Source organism: Salmo salar, chromosome 17 (assembly GCF_965601325.2).
Source record: "Salmo salar chromosome 17, fSalSal1, whole genome shotgun sequence".
NCBI classification, from domain to species: domain Eukaryota; kingdom Metazoa; phylum Chordata; class Actinopteri; order Salmoniformes; family Salmonidae; genus Salmo; species Salmo salar.
The window spans coordinates 55,644,257-55,665,354 of NC_138307.1; the positions used below are offsets into that span (position 1 = coordinate 55,644,257).

Here is a 21,098-nt window from a genome sequence, read left to right on the forward strand (position 1 = left end):
TGAGGTAGTACAGGAGGAGGACATGGGGGGGGGGGGGGAGGTTACTGGCAGGAAGGGAGGGAAGGCTCAAGAGGCCTTATTTTTGCTGGAGATATAGACAGAGAGGGTAACCCCAGGCAATGGGTCACGATCCTGAATGTTTCATCGCCAGTCACATCCAATTACAGATGACAGAGGGGAGAAGACAGGCTCTAATAGGAGGATGCAGAAGCAGAACTATGGCTGCAGCTGTCTCCCTGTGTGTGTGTGTGTGTGTGTGTGTGTGTGTGTGTGTGTGTGTGGTGTGTGTGTGTGTGTGTGTGTGTGTGTGTGTGTGTGTGTGTGTGTGTGTGTGTGTGTGTGTGTGTGTGTGTGTGTGTGTGTGTGTGTGTGTGTGTGTGTGAGAGAGAGAGAGAGAGACTGCAGTAGAGTAGTGTGTTAGTGGGCCATGGAGGCGTGATGGTGGGAGGATGAGGTTGGCATGCGCTGGGCTCTGTGGGTGCTATACATGGGATATGTGAAGAGAGAGAGAGGAGGGGTGCAGCTGCTGGGGGTGGACAAGTAGAGACGGGAATTGGTGAAACCAGTGGGTATTGAGGGAAGGAAGAGCTATGGGAGTCAGTGGTTCTTCAAAGGCATATCGGGGGGACACCAGCACAGCAGAGCTAAAGGACAGGGGAGTCACTGACACAACATGGACGAGGTGTTCTAGAATGTCGCAGTCAGATCAAAGGAGATTGAGATGCAGTGGGTGGAAACCTTCTCCGTCCTTCTACCAGTGTCTCCATTTATCCTCTACCTCTCTATCAAATTCCTTAGAGGCCATCTGTGCAGGAAGTAACATCTTTGGGTGATTTGTCAGTCAAATCAGATGAGGTGGGAGAGAGAGAGAGATGCTGTGTGTTTGTCAGTTCTTTGTAGTGAGAGTGGAGAAACACTGTAGTCATTTCTGTAGCAGAATAAACTGGGCCATCAGCACACACACACAGAATGAACCACACACAGACACACAGAGAATGAACCACACACACACACACACACACACACACACACACACACGCACACACACAGAGAATGAACCACACAGCATAAGCTTACACACTCCGAGCCATCACAAAGCAGCTCTGAAGATCACAACGGACTTTGGCTTTGATCAGAGACAGCATTTTACAGAGAGAACTCCCGGGACTCTCTATTTCATCTGGGTATAGCTGATACCTAGCTCAAGCTGTACCTAGCTCAAGTCCTTCAGACTAGCTACCAAACCCAATTAACTAGACCAGCTATGGCTAACTCACAGCTACAACAGCTAACTAGCCCCATCCACTCTGCCAGAGCAGCTTTGGCTAACTCAACTCAGACAGCTGTGGCTAACCCAAACTCACCTGTACATACTGTAACTACAATACTGTCTCACATCTACCCGTTAAACTCTGTCGCACCTACACCCAGTGTTAATTTCATCAACGAGAATAGTGACTACAATTTTTGTCAAACACCTATTTTTCAGACGAAACTGACAAGACTATAACTAAACTAAAATTATTTTTCATTTCAGTTATCTCTGTGACTTAAATCTGACTACTAAATGGACTGGATACGAGTTCTTAGGTGAGATTGAGAGCTTTTCAGTGATAAGCACCCTGAATATTAGCAGCACAGATGCACAGAGCAGTTGTGTTCAGCAGTCTAAAGGACACGCCACACCCAGCACACACAGCCTACATCAGCTGGTGAGCTGCAGAGGAGCAAGCGATGAGTGGCTCCGATTATACACATCGTGAAGCCGACTGTCTTGCTTCCCCGTGGCTAACCAGTCACCGGCAGTCTTCCAGTTAGCTACCTTTTGCCTGGTTAAGAAAGAAGCTTCTTTACTATATGAAAAACAATAGCAGCATTGAGTTTAATAGTAAAACAACAGTCAGTTATGTTTTTCTCTCCCTCTAGTATATAAAAGTAGGCCGTCTTTGAAAGTGTGGTCTCGTTCAACCCTCCCACTTTCCCCACTGCATTTCATAGCCAGGTTCTGCAGCCACCGTAACCAAGTCTCCCTCTTTTCCTCAGAGAAAACAGCTTGATTCTAGCCTTTACCGTTTAAAAGACATGGCCCATATACCAGCTCTACCTTTTTCTTTCTATTGTGCATTGGTGGGCCGCTTTTTACAGTCATAAAGCATATTGCTGGCTGTTCTAAAACTCGACTACTTCCGGACTGAACCTTCAATCATTTGTTTAGGCTACAACAACTACACCAGCTATAGCTAACAACCTGGGACGTAACGTTTTGGAAAATTCTAATAGAAATATGCTACTGTATGTAGAACAAACATGCCTCTCTGACATGTTGAATAAGGAATAACATCAGTTCTATTCATTGTATTTTCAATCTGCAACGTGGCTCTGGTACCAGAACCACATTCAGTTGCAAAACATTCTCGAATGTAAAAATATCTAAGATTAGACTAAATCTAAAAAAAAGAGTGCAAAAATTAACACTGCCTACACCTGTTAAAACTACAACACCGTCTCACCTGCACCTTTTAAAACTACAACACTGTCTCTCCTATACCTGTTAAAACTACAACACCGGCTCACCTACACCTGTTAAAACTACAACACTGTCTCTCCTACACCTGTTAAAACTACAACACCGTCTCACCTACACCTGTTAAAACTACAACACTGTCCCACCTAGACCTGTTAAAACTACAACACCGTCCCACCTAGACCTGTTAAAACTACAACACCGTCTCACCTAGACCTGTTAAAACTACAACACCGTCTCACCTAGACCTGTTAAAACTACAACACCGTCCCACCTAGACCTGTTAAAACTACAACACCGTCTCACCTACACCTGTTAAAACTACAACACCGTCTCTCCTACAACATTGTACCTGCTTTAACCACCCACTGCACAACTCACACTCTCACCTCAAATATAGTATGTCTTGGCTAATTAACATAAGGAACCATACATGTGATTAGACCATGGCTAAAATTAATGTTACTACAAGCTTCACTCCGTTGATCTACGTACATGTGTGTGTGTGTGTGTGTGTGTGGTGTGTGTGTGTGTGTGTGTGGTGTGTGTGGGTGGACGTGGGTGGAGTGGGATTTTTGGAGTAGCGGATACCTTTTAGTAACATGATATCCTCGCCGGTCCCTCTCCCATTTACACTTCAACGTTTTTTTATTTGTGTCTTAACATTTTGTGAAGGCAAGGAAGAGTCGCCTTTCCTTGCTAGTAGTAGCTAGGTGGCAGCCTGGCTAGCTGGCTTTAGCCTTGCTAAAAACATAGCGAGCTAGCTAGCCTTTTAAGCTTCCCACATCTCTATGTGAAATAATCAGATTTATAATTTTTATAATATTTGGTTTTAACCTGTTAGGGGGCAGTATTGACACGGCTGGATAAAAAACGTACCCGATTTAATCTGGTTACTACTCCTGCCCAGTAACTAGAATATGCATATAATTATTGGCTTTGGATAGAAAACACCCTAAAGTTTCTAAAACTGTTTGAATGGTGTCTGTGAGTATAACAGAACTCCTATGGCAGGCCAAAACCTGAGAAGATTTCAAGCAGGAAGTGGCCTGTCTGAGAAGTAGTGTTTCATCTTGGTTCTTTTTATTGAAGACTCAGGATCTGTGCAATAACGTGACACTTCCTACGGCTTCCATAGGGTCTCAGAGCCCGGGAAAAAGTTGAACGATATCGAGGCAGGCTCTGGCTGAAACACTTTATCGCTTTTGGCAAGTGGCCACTCAGAGTACTATGGGCTTAGGCGCGTGCCCGCTTCGACCGAATGCTTTCTTTTCCTGTGTCTGTTTATCTAAATGCAGATTCCCGGTCGGAATATTATCGCTTTTTTATGAGAAAAATGGCATAAAAATTTATTTTAAACAGCGGTTGACATGCTTCGAAGTACGGTAATGGAATATTTCGGATTCTTTTGTCACAAATTGCGCCATGCTCGCCACCCTTATTTACCCTTTAGGATAGTGTCTAGAATGCACGAACAAAACGCCGCTGTTTGGATATAACGATGGATTATTTTGGACCAAACCAACATTTGTTATTGAAGTAGAAGTCCTGGGAGTGCATTCTGACGAAGACAACAAAGGTAATAACATTTTTCTTATAGTAAATCTGACTTTTATGAGTGCTAAACTTGCTGGGTGTCTAAATAGCTAGCCCTGTGATGCCGGGCTATCTACTGAGAATATTGCAAAATGTGCTTTCACCGAAAAGCTATTTTAAAATCGGACATATCGAGTGCATAGAGGAGTTCTGTATCTATAATTCTTAAAATAATTGTTATGCTTTTTGTGAATGTTTATCGTGAGTAATTTAGTAAATTCACCGGCAGTGTTCGGTGGGAATGCTAGTCACATGCTAGTCACATGCTAATGTAAAAAGCTGGTTTTTGATATAAATATGAACTTGATTGAACAAAACATGCATGTATTGTATAACATAATGTCCTAGGGTTGTCATCTGATGAAGATCATCAAAGGTTAGTGCTACATTTAGCTGTGGTTTGGGTTTATGTGACATTATATGCTAGCTTGAAAAATGGGTGTCTGATTATTTCTGGCTGGGTACTCTGCTGACATAATCTAATGTTTTGCTTTCGTTGTAAAGCCTTTTTGAAATCGGACAGTGTGGTTAGATTAACGAGAGTCTTATCTTTAAAATGGTGTAAAATAGTCATATTTTTGAAAAATTGAAGTAATATCATATCTAAGGTATTTGAATAACGCGCCACAGGATTCAACTGGCTGTTGAGTAGGTGGGACGCTTGAGGTTAAATGCAAAATAGGCTACTTTGATGAATAGCCTATGTAGCATATAGATCAGATCAAGAAACCAAGCGACAAAACTTTTCAGGTAGTTAAAAAGTATGTTGAATGCCGGAGTGTATTACAAGGAGCCGCCCCTTTTGTAACAAAAAAACATTGCAACACTCCAACTATTGCGTCTGCATATAGCTTGTAGTAATTGGCTCAATGGCCAAACTTAACCTATGGACCAATGGTCAGTCATACACTATACATAGGCTAGTTATCATAAAGCAAGTTTTTTTAGAAGATGACCCCGAGGAACATGGCTGACGTTTTACATTCTCCCAACCAATTGTGCTATTTTGTTCTTTTTTTTTGCGTAACTTCTTTTTTTCCTTATTGTGTACATAATGTTGCTGCTACCGTCTCTTATGGCCGAAAATAACTCCTGGATATCAGAACAGCGATTACTCACCGCGGACTGGAAGAAACTTTTTCCTTGAACAATTCCGACGAGAAGGATATCCTGCTTTCACTGGAACAGGCCCAGATCCATGCATTTTGTGTGAAGAAAATATGCAGGAAAAGGGGAATCTGAGAATCCGTAGGCGAGCGAGTAAACTCCCTGCCATCCGTTCTTCTTGCCAATGCACAATCATTGGAAAATAAAATGTGTGACCTACGATTAAGATTATCCTACCAATGGGACATCAAAAACTGTAACATCTTATGTTTCACCGAGAAGTGGCTGAACGACGATACGGACAATATAGAACTAGCGGGATATTCCATGCACCGGCAGAACAGAAACGCTACCTCTGGTAAGAAGAGGGGTGGGGGTGTGTGTCTATTTGACAGCTGGTGCGTGATGTCTAATATTAAAGAAGACTCAAGGTATTGCTCGCCTGAGGTAGAGTACCTTATGATAAGCTGTAGACCACACTATCTACCAAGAGAGTTCTCATCTATATTATTCGTAGCCTTCTATTTACCACCACAGAATGAAGCTGGCACTAAGACCGCTCTCAACCAACTCTATAAGCCCATAAGCAAAGAAGAAAATGCTCACCCAGAAGCGGCGCTCCTAGTGGCCGGGGACATTAATGCAGGCAAACTTAAATCCGTTTTACCAAATTTTTACCAGCATGTCACATGTGCAACCAGAGAAAAAAAATCCTAGACCACCTTTACTCCACACACAGAGATGCATACAAAGCTCTCCCTCGCCCTCCATTTGGCAAATCTGACCATAATTCTATCCTCCTGATTCCTGCTTACAAGCAAAAACTATTGGAAACTATTACGGATTACAAAGGGAAACCCAGACGCGAGCTTACCAGTCAAGCTAAATGCCTTGTATGTTCGTTTTGAGGCAAGCAACACTGAAGCATACATGACAGCACCAGCTGTTCTGGATGACTGTGTGATAACGCTCTCGGTAGCCAATGTGAACAAAACCTTTAAACAGGTCAACATTCACAAAGCCGCTGGGCCAGACGGATTACCAGGATGTGTACTCAAAGCATCCGCGGACCAACTGTCAAGTGTCTTCACTGACATTTTCAACCTCTCCCTGACCGAGTCTGTAATACCTACATGTTTCAAGCAGACCACCATAGTCCCTGTGCCCAAGGAAGCGAAGGTAACCTGCCTAAATGATTACCACCCCGTGGTACTCACGTCGGTAGCCATGAAGTGCTTTGAAATGCTGGTCATGGCTCACATCAACAGCATCCTCCTGGACACCCTAGACCCACTCCAATTCGCATACCGCCCAAACAGATCCACAGATGACGCAAGCTCAATCGCACTCCACACTGCCCATTCTCGCCTGGACAGAATTAACACCTATTTGAGAATTCTGTTCATTGACTACAGCTCAGCGTTCAACACCATAGTGCCCATGAAGCTCATCAATAAGCTAAGGACTCTGGGACTAAACATCTCCCTCTGCAACTGGATTCTGGACTTCCTGACGGGCCGCCACCAGGTGGTAAGAGTAGGCAACAACACGTCTGCCGAGCTGATCCTTAACACTGGGGCCCCTCAGGGGTATGTACTTAGTCCCCTCCTGTATTCCCTGTTCACCCACGACTGCGTGGCCAAGAAGAGGGCTCAACAAAACCTTTTCCCCCTCAGGAGACTGAAAAGATTTGGCATGGGTCCCAAGATCCTCAAAAGGTTCTACAGCTGCACCATTGAGAGCATCCTGACCGGTTGCATCACCGCCTGGTATGGCAACTGCTCGGCATCTGACTGCAAGGCGCTACAGAGGGTAGTGCGTACAGCCCAATACATCACTGGGGCCAAGCTTCCTGCCATCCAGGACCTATACAATAGGTGGTGTCAGAGGAAAGCCCATAAAATTGTCAGAGACTCCAGTAACCCAAGTTATAGACTGTTTTCTCTGCTACCGCATGGCAAGCGGTACCGGATCGCCAAGTCTAGGACCAAAAGGCTCCTCAACAGATTCTACCCCCAAGCCATAAGACTGCTGAACAATTAATACATTCGCCACCGGACAATTTACGTTGACCCCCCCTCCCTTTTGTACACTGCTGCTTCTCGCTGTTTATTATCTATGCATAGTCACTTCACCCCCACCTACATGTACAAATTACCTCAACTAACCTGTACCCCCGCACACTGACTCAGTACCGGTGCCCCCTGTATATAGCCTCGCTATTGTTATTCTTATTGTGTTACTTTTTATTTTAGTCTACTTGGACAATATTTTCTTAACTCTTCTTGAACTGCACTGTTGGGTTAAGGGCTTGTAAGTTAGTATTTCACGGTAAGGTCTACACTTGTTGTATTCAGCGCATGTGACAAATAAAGTGATTTGATTTGATAAAGGATTCACACAGAGGTCATAGGTTACATTACAAATACATAGGCTGAATGTCCAATTCAAACAAAACAACATGATGTTTAATGCCAGGAAAACCCCTGGGGATCTGAAAGTTGAAAGAATGTATACAGAATTCCCATTGTTCTGATGATTGACTATTTACCCAGCATCAGCATTTATATTTGGATGTGTAAATCCAATATTTAAATATTTAAATAATATTAAGAGTTTATGAATGTAATATTCACAGAGCTCTGTGATCCAGCTAGCTTACAGTCTCTGCTGGATGATGTCCCTGAGTAGTGTCACTATGGAAGGCTGGCAGGCTGTCTCTCCATCCCTCTGAGATGAAGCCTCTCTGCTAATCCGTCTGTTCTGGTAAACACAGGCCTCGCTGACTGGCTAACACAAACACACAGACACACACACACATACACTGGCAGAGCCTTTATGGCTCACACACTCACGAACACAACATTATGTGTACACATCCATGGAGTCATTGGTATGTAATACACACACACAGGCACACAAACAACACACACATGATTGTGTGATAAGCACACACACACATACACAAACAAACACACACACACTAACCTGCAGGGTCCATGACCTCCTCGATGACCGGTGGCAGGCGTAGTCCGTCCATGATTTCCCTGGCGACTCAGTGTGAGGGATTAGGGGGAGGTGTTGTGTGGGTCCAGATGCTCTCTTGTACTGCAGAGGTCAAGTGATGGATGAGTATCGGGGGACCAGGGCAGAGAGAGACAGGGGGAGGATGACGCAGACGAAGCCCAGGAAGGCTCCTCACGCTCCGAGTAGACTCAGCCGCAGCAGCCCCTCCATCCTGGAGGTGAGAGAGACGCACGGACGCTGGAGAGCAAAGAGACAAACTGAGCGAGGGACCGCAGTCTGAGATGCATGCAACAAAGAGACAAACCGTACAGCTCTCTCTCAAACTCAATCAGATGGTGCACAATTCACTCTCTAGACCTCCTTTTGTTTTGATACTGCACTCGTCTCCTTTTTACTTGAGCTGTTATTCTATAACCCCCCCCCACCCCCACCCTGTCCTTTTCTCTCTCTACCACTGACCAATAGTCTCTCTCTCAATTGCATGGTTGGTCCCTCTACTGGTTTCTCTCCCGTCTCGGTCTGGGTATCAAGCACGTTTGATGCCCATGCTTTTGCATCCCATCTCTCGCTCTACCTCTCCCTTTATCTGCTCTTTCTGCTTCTTTAACGACATGGGTCAAATCAAAGGCATTCCTTTCACCATCTAGGACACGTATCTGTAAGCGCAAATATCAAGTAAATATAGACACACACACTGTATTTACCTTTAATGAGAGTCAGACCTTGGAGCTCTGGATGCTGACAACCTATTCTCCTGCAGCTTGTGATTCATTTTCTGTCGGTCGTTCACTCCTCCCTCCCTCCATCCCTCCATCCTCTCTCTCTCTCTCTCTCTCTCTCTCTCTCAAACACACACACACTCTCTCTCCCTCCGATTCTCTTTTCTCATTGTGTTAACTATGCAGGCCTCATTAGTAAAGGTTCTCATACTAAATACCGCTGTCTGATTAATTCCTCTCCTTCTATCCTCTCTCTATCTTCCCTTACAGATTTAAATGGATTAACCCTTCCCTTACCTGCTGTTGACCCGTCAGCTGTGATCAATGAACACAGCTAATTTCAAACAGCCATCGAACCTGAACAAGAGAGCACAGATTGTATGTCATGAATGCACAATGAACTTATGATGTGAGGGATTTAACCCTTTGCTGCACTGAGGACAGGTACTGGAGGAGAGACTGATGAGGTAGGACTCTTGTGGGTTCTCACAGCTGCAGTGTACCTTCAGAGAGACATGAAACACTACGGGGGAAAATATGTACAGGTTTATGGTATCTGTCATTCTGCAAGCAGCATTTTGTAATATCTACAATGCCTTTGAAAGCTTTGTGTTGCAAGAACCTTTAATATTCATGGCTATTAGAACGGCATCAAATGGAACTAAAGTAGGCTACTTGTCAGTGCTGATTATTCTCAAACTATTCATTACGAATTTTGATCAGTCATGGAAATAAAATTGCTGAAAACAAATTGGCTCCCAATTTAAAAAGATGATGGAGAACAAGCTATGAAGAGAAAATACAGAAGTTTTGGTGAAGGTAAAGCCAACTAGCACAAAAATAATATTGCGATATTGTCAAAACGATAAGATATATTGTCCAAAAAATAAAAATGTTAATAATTATGATGTCTGTCATTCGGCAAGCCTTTGAAAGCTTTTCTCCTTCGTGTTGCAAGAACCCTTAACATTCATGGCTATCAGAATGGCATCAAATGGAACCGAAGTAGGCTACTTGTCCGTGCTGATTACGGTCTACAGATGGAACTATGTGCTCTCAGCTTTGACATGTTGTCATTGTGAGCACAAAGGTCACGAAGTAACAAACTGAGTAACACGCCACAATACACAATGACTCACAACAGGCAGGCCTCACGTTATAAAAATGGAACTGCGACGAGCTCAGAGCATCACACGAATCGAGGTGGAGGGGTTGCTAGGCAACCAAGTCCACTGGACCGCATCACATGAAATAGGCTAGATGCAAATTGTTCAAGCTAAAAACAAAACTACAGAGAAAAGTGAATCTTTCTTAACAGTCAAACCTCATCTTTCCTTGTGAGATGTTGACTGTTGAGGGGGTTTTAATAGATGGTCCTTACTAGCCAATGACTGAAAGTTTCAGGAAAGACTACAAATGTTCAAAGTTGACTTTGAAGGATTTTTCATCTTTACCAGAACACCCTGGTATCCTCTGCCCTGTGGGTTTTCTCTCTATCAGATGGCGAGTCAGTAAACCTGACTACTGTGAGTGTGACTGAGCTGCTGTGCATCGCTGTGCAACACTGCAGCAGAAGTTATATAAGGCAGGCTTTCAGAGGACCAGAGAGTGAGAAAACACTACTGAGTGAAAGGAAGAGGGAAGGGAGTGTACCCAGAATTTTGACAAATTGCATAAGTAGAATTGCATAAGCTAGTAACACATATAGGTATTGCTCCCACCACTGTGGCGCAAGGAGTGGAGGTTTCTGCTGTGTGCTATCCTATGGGAGATGCTATGAATGCCATGCTACCATCATCAGGAGGTAAGTGGGGATGTACAGTCTATGAACACACATGGATGCACACACAAACACAAACTTGATAACCATGCCCTGGAGGACCCTGTGTCCTGCTCTCTCCAGAATATCTCCTCTTCCCCCCCTAAACACACACACACACACACACACACACACACACACACACACACACACACACACACACACACACACACACACACACACACACACACACACACACACACACACACACACACACACACACACAAACAAACAAACAAACTAACAAACAAAAACACACACTGGTATAAAGACAAGAAGACAAGCAGGCTGTGAAAACTAGCCTAACCTTGCTGTGGGCTAAGACAAGATCTTCCAGTCTCTCCTCTCATCACTGCCCTAGCCTCGCTATGGGCTAAGACAGTATCTGACCGCCTCTCCTCTCATCACTGCCCTAGCCTCGCTATGGGCTAATACAGTATCTGACCGCCTCTCCTCTCATCACTGCCCTAGCCTCGCTATGGGCTAAGACAGTATCTGACCGCCTCTCCTCTCATCACTGCCCTAGCCTCGCTATGGGCTAAGACAGTATCTGACCGCCTCTCCTCTCATCACTGCCCTAGCCTCGCTATGGGCTAAGACAGTATCTGACCGCCTCTCCTCTCATCACTGCCCTAGCCTCGCTATGGGCTAAGACAGTATCTGACCGCCTCTCCTCTCATCACTGCCCTAGCCTCGCTATGGGCTAATACAGTATCTGACCGCCTCTCCTCTCATCACTGCCCTAGCCTCGCTATGGGCTAAGACAGTATCTGACCGCCTCTCCTCTCATCACTGCCCTAGCCTCGCTATGGGCTAAGACAGTATCTGACCGCCTCTCCTCTCATCACTGCCCTAGCCTCGCTATGGGCTAAGACAGTATCTGACCGCCTCTCCTCTCATCACTGCCCTAGCCTCGCTATGGGCTAAGACAGTATCTGACCGCCTCTCCTCTCATCACTGCCCTAGCCTCGCTATGGGCTAAGACAGTATCTGACCGCCTCTTCTCTTATCACTGCCCTAGCCTCGCTATGGGCTAAGACAGTATCTGACCGCCTCTTCTCTTATCACTGCCCTGATCTCGCTGTGGGCTAAGACTGGATCTCCCAGTCTCTCCTGTCATCACTTCTCCGGGAAATACAGACATTCACATTTAAACAGGCAGGGAAATGGAGTGTGTTCATTGCCATTAAGCTAGGTTTATGCTAACACACACACAAACACCGCAAGTCCATTTGGTAAAAAGGAGTTGCGGCTCGGAGAAAACATCAACACCATAGAAAAGGCATATCCTCTAATTGTTTTTTGTTTCCTATTTCCACCAGCCATAGGAGCAGCTGACAGATTTTCTCCATATCAAAACACGGGCAACAGTTTACAGTCAGGTGCCCCAGTTAGCATGGGAGAGAGTGAAACTGGGTATTCCCAGCTGGAGCGTGGTTGCCCTGGGCGCAAGGCATAGCACTCTGTTGGAAACACATTGTGACCTTGTTCAACACAGCTGGGCCAGAGTTGGGATCAACAGAAGTGTCATTACAATACCCTTTCTATATTATATATCAAAATTAATATGCCTTAGTACCATAGTGAGGTGAAGGAATATTATTGTACCTAAGGAGGTTCTAGTAGTGAAAAAATGTGGCAAAATATTAGGTTGGCCTAATGTGTGTAATAACTATATTTTCTGTGTTTTAAACCAGCATGGCTATAATCAATCAAATCAAATTGTATTAGTCACATGCTACGAATACAACAGGTGTAGACCTTACCGTGAAAGGCTTGCTTACAAGCCCCTAACCAACAATGCAGTTTAAAAAATACGAATAAGAAATAAAAATAACTAATTAAAGAGAAACAGTAAAATAACAATAGCAAGACTACATACAGGGGGTACTGGTACAGAGTCAATGTGCAGGGGGACCGGTTAGTCGAGGTAATATGTACATGTAGGTAGAGTTATTAAAGTGACTATGCATAGATGATAACAGAGAGTAGCAGCGGAGTAAAAGAAGGGGTGGGGGGGAATGCAAATAGTCTGGGTAGCCATTTGACTAGATATTCAGGAGTCTTGTGGCTTGGGGGTAGAAGCTGTCTAGAAGCCTCTTGGATCTAGACTTTGCTCTCCGGTACCGCTTGCCGTGTGGTAGCAGAGAGAACAGTCTATGACTAGGGTGGCTGGAGTCTCTGACAATTTTTAGGGCCTTCCTCTGACACCGCCTGGTATAGAGGTCCTGGATGGCAGGAAGCTTGGCCCCAGTGATGTACTGGGCTGTACGCACTACGCTCTGTAGTGCCTTGCGGTCGGAGGCCAAGCAGTTGCCATACTAGGCCGTGATGCAACCAGTCAGGATGCTCTCGATGGTGCCTGTAGAACCTTTTGAGGATCTGAGGACCCATGCCAAATATTTTCAGTCTCCTGAGGGGGAATAGGTTTTGTCGTGCCCTCTTCACGACTACCTTGGTGTGCTTGTTTGTTGGTAATGTGGACACCAAGGAACTTAAAGGTCTCTGACCTCCTCCCTACAGGCTGTCTCGTCGTTGTCGGTGATCAGGCCTACCACTGTTAACTTAAAATGCATTTAATAAATAAAGATCTTAAGGGTTACGGTATATTTTGGAGTGTTATACATTTTCATAAACAATGTGGGATGGCAGTATCAAATGTATGTGAACTGGAGAATATTTACACAAATAAATATTGTCCAGTTGAAGGCTACGGTGTGAAACTGAAGTTTGAGTTTCAGCTTTGATTTAGGCTACAGAAACTTAATGGTGTTGGAGTCGTGCCTGGCCGTGCAGTCATGAGTGATCAGGGAGTACAGGATGGGACTGAGCACGCACCCCTGCCTTTATTTAACTAGGCAAGTTGGTTAAGAACAAATTCTTATTCGCAATGACGGCCTACCCCGGCCAAACCCTAACCCGGGCGACGCTTGGCCAGTAGTGCGCCCCACCAATGGGACTCCAAATCACAGCCGGTTGTGATACAGCCTGGAATCGAACCAGGGTCTGCAGCGACGCCTCTAGAACTGAAATGCGGTGCCTTAGACCGCTGTGCCACTCTGGAGCCCTAATGTAACCACTTATGAGAATGGAGAATTATGGACGCTTATAGTTAGTGTCATAACACATTCTAAAGCTTGTTATAGAATGTGTACTTCATAGAATGTGTTACCAAATATGTGCGTGTGTGTGAGTGCGTGCGTGCGTGCGACTAGAGAGTGGTGTTCCCTTCCCATGTCCCCCCAAAGAGTATTAGCTCACTCTCCTTATTGAGGGTAAGAGAGTCAACACAAACCAAACTACACATACTTTTTACAGAGCAGAGCAACCCTGTCCTATAGGCTACACTGCATTAGCACGAATGTCCATTGGAATATTATTTGAAAGCACAAACAACTTAACTGCATTACATTACAGGCCTAAGCCTAATACTGACAATCTGATAATAGTTCTCCTATTTCACACATGTGCAAGTGAACATTTCTTTTGCATATCTCTACTCCTCCTGAGACACCCTCAGAGAGTGGGATCAGAGACAGGGACCAGCCATTATTGACAGCGACCCTGGAGCAATTAGAGTTGTTACGAACCGGCTCAGAGTTCGCAACAAAAGGGAGACAACGTGGAGACAAGGAATATCAAAATATATATTTATTAACTAAAGTAACTAAAAACAATGAACAATGGTGCGTGTAATCAGTAATCAGTAGTGTAAGTGAGTGTTTTGCATGCCTGAATGTAATAGTGCAGGGTGTTGAAGGGTGCCAAAGCAAATAACCAAAAAGCCACAAAACTACCACAACAGAAATCAACAAAAGTGTCTGCATGGAGAGAGTCTCTCCAATCAATGTGGAAGAGGTCTATTTATCATGGGACACACCCTGGCCCAGGTGTTTCCCATGTAGCTGACGACCCTCCCAACTCCGCCCACCGGCATCCTAATAAGGAAACAAGAACAAAGAGAGAGAATACGGCAGACAGAGTGGGACGGTCGTCACAGAGTTAAGTGCCTTGCTAAAGGGAACGTCAACAGATTTTTCACCTAGTCAGCTCTGGGATTTGAACCAGTGACCTTTTGGTTACTGGCCCAACGCTTCTATGCACTAGGCTACCTGATACTTGCCGTAGAGTAAGTTATCATAATCGTGGCGATGACATCATAAATAAAGTCCTGTGATATTCTAGAATTTTGACAGTGTATATCCCGGGAAACAGAACGCTCAAATGCGCTTTTTAACCAAAAAAGACATCCTAAACTTCATAACACAAACTGTGCTCATAAGGTAAACACGGGTAAATATTACAATGTCTCTTAAGAAATCTTCCCAGCATTTGGCTAGGATCCAGAAAATGCTGGGCGAGATAGGTAAGGTTTTTTACTTTAAAAAGTCAAGTTTGTTCGTAAAAAATGGAAGTCAAAATAAAAAATATATATATGTTTTGCCTAATAGCTTTAGTCTGTCTCATTTTGAAAACACATAAAACATCCCGCTTCGCCCTGGCTTGCTGCCCTCAGCTGTCCACGTTGTGAAGAACAAGAGGAGATCATCTGGGCCTTCAGGTGTGGGGAGGTGCCTGAAGCCTGGATGTCCTCCCTCCATCCTCTCCAGACCAAGGGACCAGTCTGCCAAAGACTGCCTGGAGCTGAAGGACATCTAGTCTTACGTGCTAGTGGACGTGTGGGAGCCCAACATGGAGGCCCTGCCTCCTCCTCGTCCCCCAGAGAGAGAAGCAGCAAACCTGGCCACATCCGGATCTGGAGAAAGGAGAGGCGCCCTGACCCCTACAGCTGCTACTCCAGGTCCAGCCATGTTGAGAGGCATAGGGAGAGCGAGGTGATGCAGCTTGGCTTCTCTGGCGAGAGACACAGTCACCAGAACCGTGACCCTCACACCCACTACTCCTACCAGAGCCACATGGAGAGAACCAGCAGGACCTCTGCTCCCAGCTGTCCAAGTCCCGACCCTCCCTGCTCCTCTTACGGGACGAACTTCAGGTTTCTTCCAGCTGCAACAGTAGCAGAGTTGAGCACTCAGCCTACAGCATGGTGCACCCAAGGCACTGAAATTACTTTGAATTAGATATTTTCAAATGAGTTTAATTTAGAGCTTAATATGAGTTACTTGTTGTTTAACTCGAGTGTCTGCCTGATATTTTCCCCCAAAAGCATGCACATATTGTTAATATGCACCTGTTGTGGATTTGTTAGATATTACCTGTTAGATACTGCTGCACTGTCGGATCTAGAAGCATTTCACTACTCTCGCAATAACATCTGCTAACCATGTGTATGTGACCAATAAAATTTGTGTGCGATCAAATAAAACATTCCTCGAACATTTGAAGATAGGCCTAAGTGGGCGATAGGCTAATATGGTTAGCAAGTATAGCGCAAAGGGAGTGTGACACAGACTGTGAAATGACCTGGATACTGCAGCCCTGTAGTCTGCTCAGCATATTAATTAAACATGGAAACCATAGAGAGGGAGAAACATATGTGTTTTACACAGAGAGAGAGAGAGTAGCTCAGTTGGTAGAGCATGGTGTTTGCAACGCCAGGGTTGTGGGTTCGATTCCCACGGGGGGCCAGCAAAAAAAAAATGTATGAAATTGTATGAAATGTATGCATTCACTACTGTAAGTCGCTCTGGATAAGAGCGTCTGCTAAAATGACAAAAAAAAAAAAAAAAATGTCAATAAAGAACGAAGAAGAAGAAATGGGGTGGCAAGGAGTAGTTACTGAGAGAAGGAGGAAGAAAGTGAGAGAGACATGAGGTGGTTGAGTGAGGGATAGTGTTGACAGAGGGAGGGAGAGAGAGATTGAGAGGAGCGGAAAAGATTGAAGAGGAAGAGAGATTTAATTACTGTTCTTGTTCCTCAGTGACCACAGTGGTTTGGAATAGGGAGCCTGCCTATTACTGTCAACACAGCAGGGCCAGAACACAAACTCGCACAGCACGCACACACAATACCGAACCCACACACTAGCACCTAAATTGACTTCTAAAAGCCAGATCTGACTTCATTTTCCAAACTATAACATAACAGACTATTCCATTTGTGTTTACATAGAATACTGCCACGCACCCTGTTTCCTGATGGTGAGCTCACTGGACATTAAGAGGTACATTTTTCCCTTGAATGTCACAAAAAGGTCTCCAAAGCACCGTAATATCCCTTTATATACAATAACATGCAAATGATCTGAGCCGTTGAAAACAACCAGAGACAGTTAGATAAGAGATGTCTGTTGAGTGCAGAGCTGTAGTGGGAGGGCATGGGTGGGCGGGGTATTAGGGTGAAGGGATTTATCTAAGCTGTTTTCACCTTTGGCTAGGAGACAGCAGATATACACACACACACATTGTTTTTGGTCTTGGCTAACACTGGTCCTCATGGCTGTAGTTTGTCTCATCTATAGTGGGGGGGTCTGGGCTGCTTTTGTTCATTGATTTGATTTCCTCTAATCATAGTTCTGGATCTGACAGGGCTCATTAGTGTGTGTGTGTTTGTTTCCGCCCCGGAGACCAAAGCAGAGCGGCCTGAATAACATTAACATTTAAAGCAGCACACTAATAACAGTGCAGCATAATAATCACCACATTCATTGCATTACAGCTACGCAGCTACACCACATAATGCCTCTTATAACAACAAATGGCTTCATAACAAATCACTAACATAAGCCCAGTAATTACCTAACATCTTAATATCAAAACACTAAACATTAGAGAGACTACACAACCCAGCTTTGCATGACTTAAATTAACTCTACCACACTAGTTTTTATTCATCAGCAGACTCAGACTCAATTTACATTATATAGTTATTATAGCCTGGGTACTGCTTGGGGGCATTTACATTTGCGCTTATTACTGTAGAACAACACAATGCATTTTACCACAAGGCCTGCATTGTACTATGCACTAGATGCACCACTACCACATCGGTAGAAATATTTAAATTCGTTTTCATTTGAAAGAAAAACATATCCTCTGTCTCTTTCTCATGGGATAAGAAAGAGATGAAAAACAGCCTCAGTCATATATTACAACTCCAGTGAAGAGTGATGAAAAGAGAGAGAGAGGGGAATAGATTATGACAACTGGAGAGAGAGAGAGAGGGGAGAGGGAATATGGGCCAGAGTTGAGTTTAGTGACCAAAGCTCAGTGAGGTGGTGAGAGAAAAACTCTATAATAATAAAATCAAATGTTATTGGCCGCATACACATAGGTATTTTGCAGATGTTATCGCGAGTGTCGTGAAATGCTTATGTTTTCCGATCTCTAACAGTGCAGTAATACCTGACAATACAAAATAAAACACGCAAATCCCCCAAAGAAAAAGAAAGGAATGAAGAAATATAGAAATATTACAACGAGCAATGTCAGAGTCCCGGAATATAAATATACAATATATGTATATGATGGTGTGTATTGACATTATGGACAGTATATATAATATGACTCATCCAGTGGCGCACGCACAAATGTACACGCACACACCGTAGTATAAAAACACACCACTAATATAAGCATGGAAAAACACTGTCTGGAAGTGAGCTCAAGTGAATACGTTTTTTTTTTAGCTCTATTTTTTTACCTGTTGCCCTTTTCCGATGATCTCTTGAACCATGGAAGTATCTAACCATGCAGACATGGCCGATGAAATCATTGGATATGCAGCACCAACAAATTACCTACACGTGAAAGAAAGAAGATAAACTGAAGGAATTCATGTACATTTGAACTCTGGTGAACTCTGCAGCATGTAGGAGAGACAACAGCACCACCTAGTGGAACGTCTAGGACAGAAACAGAGATATACACGAATCTGCCGATGTGACTTCAACATGTAAAAAAAACAAAAATCGAACTCTTTTGTAACAGCACAATTGTCAAACACATTTACCAATTGTTGTATTGTTCATAATAGTCGTTTCTGTTTTGTCTATTTATTACATGTCGTTATTGTCGAATAAACATATCTGAAAAGACGGTGGACATGTAACATCAGTATCACATGAGCAGTGTGTGCATGTAAAGGTCGACCAGCCAGGAAGTTGAGGTAGCTAGCCTAGCTATGTTATCCGTTTTGCCATCATAATGGGATATTACAAGATAACCTGCATGTTGTATGAAAGCATGACTACTTTTAAAGAGTTCTGTCATTACGCATAAAAACGTCTGCATCTAAATCAGGTAGGTTGTAGGCTTAGCCAGCTAGCCAGCCACTCAAGCTGGACATAAGAATGATGCAGTTTAGCTTGAGTCGCCTATTACTAGTCAGTTTCTTAACCTGTATTGTCTTGGTAGTAGTGCTGTGTGGTATGGTTTGACAGGGCCAGGACAATTACAGAGCTAAATCCTGTGGTGTTATTAGACTGAATGATCATCAAGGACAACAACCAACCGAGCAACTGCCTGTTCACACTGCTATCATCCAGAAGGCGAGGTCAGTACAGGTGCATCAAAGCTGGGACTGAAAGAAGCTGTTTCTCAATCTCAAGGCCATCAGACTGTTAAACAGCAATCACTAACTTAGAGAGGCTGCTGCCTACACTGAGACCCAAACACTGGACACTTTAATATATGGATCACTAGTCACTTTAAACAATGCCACATTAAATAATGTTAACATATATTACATTACTCATATCACATGTATATACTGTATTTTATACCATCAACTGCACCGTGCCTATGCTGCTTGGCCATTCTTATATGTACATATTCTCAGTTACCCAATTAGATTTGTGTGTATTAGGTAGTTGTTGTGGAATTGTTAGATTACTTATATATTACTGCACTGTCGGAACTAGAAGCACAAGCATTTTGCTACACTTGCATTAACATCTGTGTATGTGACCAATACAATTTGATTTGAATGGGCTGGTATGCCTTGGGAACACATAGCTTGCTTACATTCTCACTTTTCTGGTTTCTCCTAGTTACCACAGCCACAAAGTCAAAATTGGCTATATCTTAACGCATTAAAAAAAAAAAAAAAAAATGTGGTTAGGTTTAACACTCACATTTTAATAAGATAAATTGTAGAAATAGACAGGGTTTGTGGCTCTGGTGACGGCCCTTTATTCTCAACCCCCCACCCTCTAGGTTTGCTGGGGGAAGTATGCGGTGTCTGGAGAGAAGGATGCTGGGACTTGTAGGCTTCATAGGGGGTGACCTCCATGCTACGTCTGGGAGACTCCTGAGATGCACCTTGAGGTCTTCAGCAGTCCAACAGTCTTCTGGCTCCACACACTACCCCCAGAGGGTGTGGCTCTCCTCACAGGCACCCATCTGTGGACCCCATACACCTAAACATTTTACACACCCGCAACAGACACTGGGGAGTTCCCGTGGCCCCTTCTCCCTCCCCCTTTTAACCCAGAGGGTCGCCCTCTCCCAGGGACCCAACACCTCCACAGCCAAGATCAGGCTGCGAACACGGCTGGTGGTCACCCTGCTGTTCGGCGGAGGACTGCTTGGCACCTGGTGGTACGTGCGTAACGAGAAGCAGCAAAATCACAGAATGCAGCGTATAGAGCAGTTGAAAAAGGTGGCCCTGGGCCAGGGAGACTTCAGCCTCCTCGACCACAGGGGGCACCGCAGGACCAAGAGAGACTTCCTGGGTAGCTGGGTGCTCCTCTACTTTGGCTTCACCCACTGCCCTGACATCTGCCCCGATGAGCTGGATAAGATATCTGCTGTGGTCAGCACTCTGGACAAGGACCCGTCTCTCCCCGCGGTCCAACCACTGTTTGTGACGGTCGACCCGGAACGAGACGACGTGGTGGCCCTGGAAAGATACGTGAAGGACTTCCACCCCCGGCTGATCGGCCTGACGGGTACCCCAGAGGAGGTGAAGGTGGCGGGGAAGGACTACAGGGTGTACGCCAGCCCTGGACCTAAGGATGAGGACGGGGACTATATAGTGGACCATACCATCCTCATCTACCTGGTCAACCCAGATGGACTGTTCCTGGACTATTACAACAGGATGAAGGATGATGTGCAGATTGCTGAGAGCATCAGGAACCATATGAAGAGCTACGTCAAACTCCCTGAGTGAATGACAGTAACCACTCCAACAAAGACCTATAGTATGTTACACTTAAGCTGAACCCAATGTCCAGATAACAATACTCCATCAGAAATGAGGCCTTGTGAATTATTCTCAGACCAGACTGGACCACAACAATATGGACGCTTCATCGAGGCTATGATTCTGTGTTTGAAATAAATTGTTTTTGTCCGACACCGATAATGGTTAGGATATGAAATTGTCTTTATACTAGTCTTTT

The 21,098-nt window shown here is 44.4% G+C and overlaps 2 protein-coding genes and 1 long non-coding RNA gene across 7 annotated transcripts in view; 1 reads left to right on the plus strand and 2 right to left on the minus strand.

Moving 5' to 3' along the window:
• The window catches only part of LOC106576174 (uncharacterized), a 45,042-nt gene extending 35,689 nt beyond the window's left edge, over positions 1-9,353 (minus strand). For 2 of the 4 annotated variants that reach the window (XM_014153143.3, XM_014153141.3), the window contains exons 1-2: positions 8,959-9,126; positions 8,216-8,491 (exon numbers count right to left, since the gene is read on the minus strand). In XM_014153143.3, coding sequence (XP_014008618.1) covers positions 8,216-8,267 — 52 coding nt within the window. In that variant the 5' untranslated portion in view covers positions 8,268-8,491; positions 8,959-9,126. Of the gene's footprint in view, positions 1-8,215; positions 8,492-8,958; positions 9,127-9,270 lie in introns of those variants that run through there. The other 2 variants (XR_001321902.3, XM_014153142.3) reach the window with 2 other exon arrangements.
• A 5,075-nt stretch (positions 9,354-14,428) lies between these two features.
• LOC145861396 (uncharacterized) lies at positions 14,429-18,540 on the minus strand. The gene is made up of 2 exons (XR_014381179.1): positions 18,395-18,540; positions 14,429-15,799 (listed from the first exon to the last, which is right to left on the minus strand). It is a non-coding gene; the product is annotated as an uncharacterized LOC145861396 (long non-coding RNA).
• A 252-nt stretch (positions 18,541-18,792) lies between these two features.
• On the plus strand, positions 18,793-21,077 carry LOC106576176 (cytochrome c oxidase assembly factor SCO2). Of its 2 annotated transcripts, none has more exons than XM_082963879.1 (3): positions 18,793-18,993; positions 19,175-19,246; positions 19,909-21,077. In XM_082963879.1, exon 3 carries the CDS (start codon positions 19,925-19,927, stop codon positions 20,864-20,866), a length of 942 nt encoding a protein of 313 aa, XP_082820005.1. In that variant the 5' UTR covers positions 18,793-18,993; positions 19,175-19,246; positions 19,909-19,924; the 3' UTR covers positions 20,867-21,077. The 2 variants fall into 2 exon arrangements, with proteins under 2 accessions (XP_082820005.1, XP_014008623.3); XM_014153148.3 differs by having other exon boundaries at positions 18,794-18,993; positions 19,134-19,246.
• The last annotated feature ends 21 nt before the right edge of the window (positions 21,078-21,098 follow it).

Excerpts from the sequence above, each read along its gene's own strand:
- LOC106576176 (XM_082963879.1), top strand. The coding sequence starts at position 19,925 with ATGCGGTGTCTGGAGAGAAGGATGCTGGGACTTGTAGGCTTCATAGGG.